Here is a 4,157-nt window from a genome sequence, read left to right on the forward strand (position 1 = left end):
TAATAAAACATAGAGGTGAGAGAATATGATTGGAGCATTTCATCGTCTTTTTTTTTTAAATTTTCTTAATTGAGAATTTTTAGCAATCGAAAAAAATTAATTGAATAAATTCGAAAAGATCATTTCCTTTGAATGAAAATATAAATTGTTATGAAATAGATGACTTAAAAAATTTTGTATATAACACTTTCTGAGACACTTTGGACCTCTTTTAACATTACAATTTTATTGCTATAATCTTTATAAGAATTTTGGTTAAATATATTCTTCAAAGGATCAAGTCAATTCATAAATGGGCTGAAGTTATAGATGACTGATAAGAATAATCCATCGACATCTAGAATGGACCGCTGATGGCAATGGTGGGGGTAGAAAGACGATTAGAGTGAGAGGCAGGAATAATAACATCGTTCTTTCTCTGTTTACTGTTGTTTCTAATTAGCCTGATTGGTTGTTGGATTAACAACAACCAATCAGACTTCAGTAAACAGAGAAAGAACGATCTTATTATTCCTGTCTCTCACTCTATTCGTCTTTCTACCCCCACTATTGCCATCACCGGTCCATTCTAGATGTCGATGGAATAATCGCATGATATTCAAGCACATGACGTTTATCACAGCTGATAACGCTGACAATGACTAAGCAAAAAGGAAAGATAAGTGAACTTGGGAAAATACATTTACTAGACTGCTGCATATTATGTATTCATCGAATTGGAACATACAAATTATGTATCATTTTGGAAAATTAAAATCAGTGTTTTACAGGCAAGTAGCATACAGCATTTTCTCAGTATTCTTTTGTTGTGCTCATTACTCATAAATCACGTATTAATTATACACTAACGTAATTGCAGGAGTCAGTTAACCTCGTACGCCCAAAATTCACATCAATCGGTTTCGCAGATTAACAAAATCAACAAGGTCAGTTTTTAGAATGACTATCACGTAAGAGACATGCTTATCGTAATGTAGGTCTATTTTAACAGATCCTGATAGCAAACCGTGGAGAGATAGCATGTCGTATAACAAAAACTGCCAAAAAACTTGGTATAAAGACCGTGGCTGTTTACAGCGAAGCAGACAGGAATTCTATGCACGTGGAACAAGCTGATGAAGCTTATTGTATCGGTCCAGCTCAATCTAGCCAGAGTTACTTACGAAAAGACAAGATTATATCAGTGGCCAAGCAGGCAAAATGTCAAGCCGTGCATCCTGGATACGGATTCCTCTCGGAGAATACAGAATTTGCACAATTATGTCAGAAGGAGAATATTATATTTATTGGTCCTCCAGCCAGTGCCATACGAGATATGGGTATAAAGAATACCTCGAAGGCTATCATGACTAAAGCTGGAGTTCCTATCATAGAAGGTAGATATTTTTTTTCTATTCTGGTACTATATATATTAAAACAATTATCTTTCTCAAAAAAAATTGATGCCTATGCAAGCTAAGCACTGGATATCCGCGTGCAAATTATTTAATACAAACTGTACAGACGTTTCCTAATGTGGATCCTTCTCAATATCTCAATCAACTTAAATTAATATAACAATAAAGAACGTTGATAGTAAACATCTAACATAATACAATTATAAATCGAATAAAACTTGTAGCCGTGTCTTTTGCTGCAGTAAGAAGTTATGGAGTCCAAGTGTATTTTCAAAATAATTACCAAATTAACTGTATAAAATTAGAATTAAAATGGGACATATAGGATAAATAATAAATAAATAATTAGATTTACATGATAAAATGTCAAGACATGTCAATCAAAAAAAAAAGTACATTTTGTTTTTCGTAACCATATAAACAACGCAGTCAAAACTAAACAATATATGTATAAATATATGTATAAATATAACAATAAGTTAAACATAAATGAAACAGAATTATATAATTCATGATAACTAAAAAATTAGACTTGCATAAAAGAATATATGTCAAGTAAGTAAGACCATATGTCGTTTTTATTGAATTATCTTTCTAATATCCTAAATATTTATAGGATATCACGGTGATGATCAGACAAATGAAATTCTATTGACAGAAGCCAGGAAGATTGGCTTTCCATTAATGATCAAGGCCGTGCGCGGTGGTGGCGGAAAAGGTATGAGAATCGCTCAGAAAGAATCCGATTTTGTTGAGGCATTGGAATCGGCAAGAACTGAATCCGAAAAAGCATTCGGTGATTCAGCAGTGCTTCTGGAAAAATATGTCGCCGAACCTAGGCATGTAGAAGTACAGATTTTTGCTGACAAACATGGAAACGCCGTTTTTCTGTTCGAAAGAGATTGTTCTGTACAAAGGAGACATCAAAAAGTGATTGAAGAAGCACCTGCTGTATGAATCTTTATTATTAAGATTTATGAAACAATAGAAGAGACTAAAACGATTATATATGACTCTATTTTACAGCCTGACATTTCCCAGCAGCTCAGGCAACAACTGGGCGAAGCGGCTGTCCGTGCAGCTAAAGCTGTAGGATATGTGGGTGCTGGAACGGTAGAATTCATAATGGATCGGAACAATCACAGTTTCCACTTTATGGAAATGAATACACGTCTCCAGGTAGAACATCCCGTTACCGAGGCAATTACCGGTTTGGATTTGGTTGAATGGCAATTGAGAGTTGCTAGTGGTGAAGAACTTCCGCTAAAACAAGAACAGATTACATTTAACGGTCATGCATTTGAAGCAAGAATTTATGCTGAGGTAATCGCTATCATATTATGTTTATTTATGTCTCACATGACAAAATAAGTATAATATAAGCGCAATTTAATTTATTATTGAATGGATTTATCATTGTTATAATATCACAGAATCCAAGGAATGGTTTCTTACCAGGAGCAGGTCAGCTTTTGTACTTAAAACCTCCTGAAGCAACGGATAATGTCAGAGTCGAAACTGGAGTACGACAGAACGACGAGGTATCTGTACATTACGATCCAATGATAGCGAAATTAGTGATCTGGGGAAAAGACAGAAGCGAAGCTCTCAATGTACTTATATCAAAGCTGAGTGAGTACAACGTAAGTAGTGCGATTAAAAAATTGAAAATTCATGAAGGCTGATTACATTGTAGATTGTACAGTGCCAGGTAAAATAATTACATTTAATTGAAATAATTATTTAAACTTGTGTCACAAGAAGAGCAATGAGCCAGGCACGAAGTTAATGCTTAACAAATTACAATATATTACGAAAAAGAATTATACTAATTCTATATCCAAACATTTGGCCTTACATTAGGCCATCCTTAGTGGATTTAGAAATGAAAATTTACAGCATAATCATATTACACGTAATAATTTGTTAAAGTGACAGTGGTTGTCGCTTGCAGATAAAAATACATAGTTTCATTATTAATTTTCTTTAAATTTTAATTCACTAAGCCTTACTTAGATATTTATTTTTGGAAAATTATTTGCAGATCGCTGGTTTGGATACCAACATACAATTTATTAAAGATCTATGTGAGCATCCGAAATTTCAAAGTGGCAAAGTGCACACGGGATTTATTGAGGAGAACTTTGAACAACTATTCCCTAAGTTACATACCTCTAACAAAATATTGATACAAGGAACTCTCGCCTCAATTCTATATGAGGATATAGAGTCATTAAGCACATCCTTAGAAACAAAGGATCCTTTTACTCCATTTGCTGTGGAAACTGGACTGAGATTAAATCATGTATTGAACCGTACGTTTCTTTTCGATGTCGAAAAAGAGAATAACATAGTGGAGGTGAAATATATCGAACCGGATGTATATCTAATGAGAGTCAACAGATTAGGGCCCTGGAGAAAAGTAACTGGTACTTTAAAGAAGACTGATGGTGTTTTAGAATTATTTGCGGAAATTGACGGGATTATTATTAAAGCACGAACGGTGAAACTTAATAATAAATTATACATATTCACCAAGGTAGTTAATTAATTGCATAGTGTTTCATGATATCTATAATGTGCTATATACAGGGTGTCTCAGAAAATGTTACTGAAACACAGTGGGGACATAGATTGGATCAAGGGGAACAAAACAGTTTTGTACCATTTTGCAGTTGACGCAATATTTAACGAGATATTAACGTTTAAAGATAGGCGAATACGAGCATCCAACCAGCCTACTGATCATGTACTGCTGCC

At 34.0% G+C, this 4,157-nt stretch overlaps 1 protein-coding gene across 3 annotated transcripts in view; it reads left to right on the forward strand.

The window, feature by feature from the left end:
- Window positions 1-4,157, forward strand: part of Mccc1 (Methylcrotonoyl-CoA carboxylase 1) — a 5,908-nt gene that overhangs the window by 1,049 nt on the left and 702 nt on the right. Inside the window, exons 1-8 of one of the 3 annotated variants that reach the window (XM_018513126.1) lie at window positions 592-770; window positions 860-926; window positions 992-1,376; window positions 2,014-2,348; window positions 2,424-2,720; window positions 2,831-3,040; window positions 3,442-3,712; window positions 3,801-3,879. In XM_018513126.1, coding sequence (XP_018368628.1) covers window positions 703-770; window positions 860-926; window positions 992-1,376; window positions 2,014-2,348; window positions 2,424-2,720; window positions 2,831-3,040; window positions 3,442-3,712; window positions 3,801-3,805 — 1,638 coding nt within the window. In that variant the 5' untranslated portion in view covers window positions 592-702 and the 3' untranslated portion in view covers window positions 3,806-3,879. Of the gene's footprint in view, window positions 1-591; window positions 771-859; window positions 927-991; window positions 1,377-2,013; window positions 2,349-2,423; window positions 2,721-2,830; window positions 3,041-3,441; window positions 3,937-4,157 lie in introns of those variants that run through there. The other 2 variants (XM_018513109.1, XM_018513118.1) reach the window with 2 other exon arrangements.

This window comes from Trachymyrmex cornetzi, unplaced genomic scaffold (assembly GCF_001594075.2).
Source record: "Trachymyrmex cornetzi isolate Tcor2-1 unplaced genomic scaffold, Tcor1.1 scaffold115, whole genome shotgun sequence".
Lineage (NCBI taxonomy): Eukaryota > Metazoa > Arthropoda > Insecta > Hymenoptera > Formicidae > Trachymyrmex > Trachymyrmex cornetzi.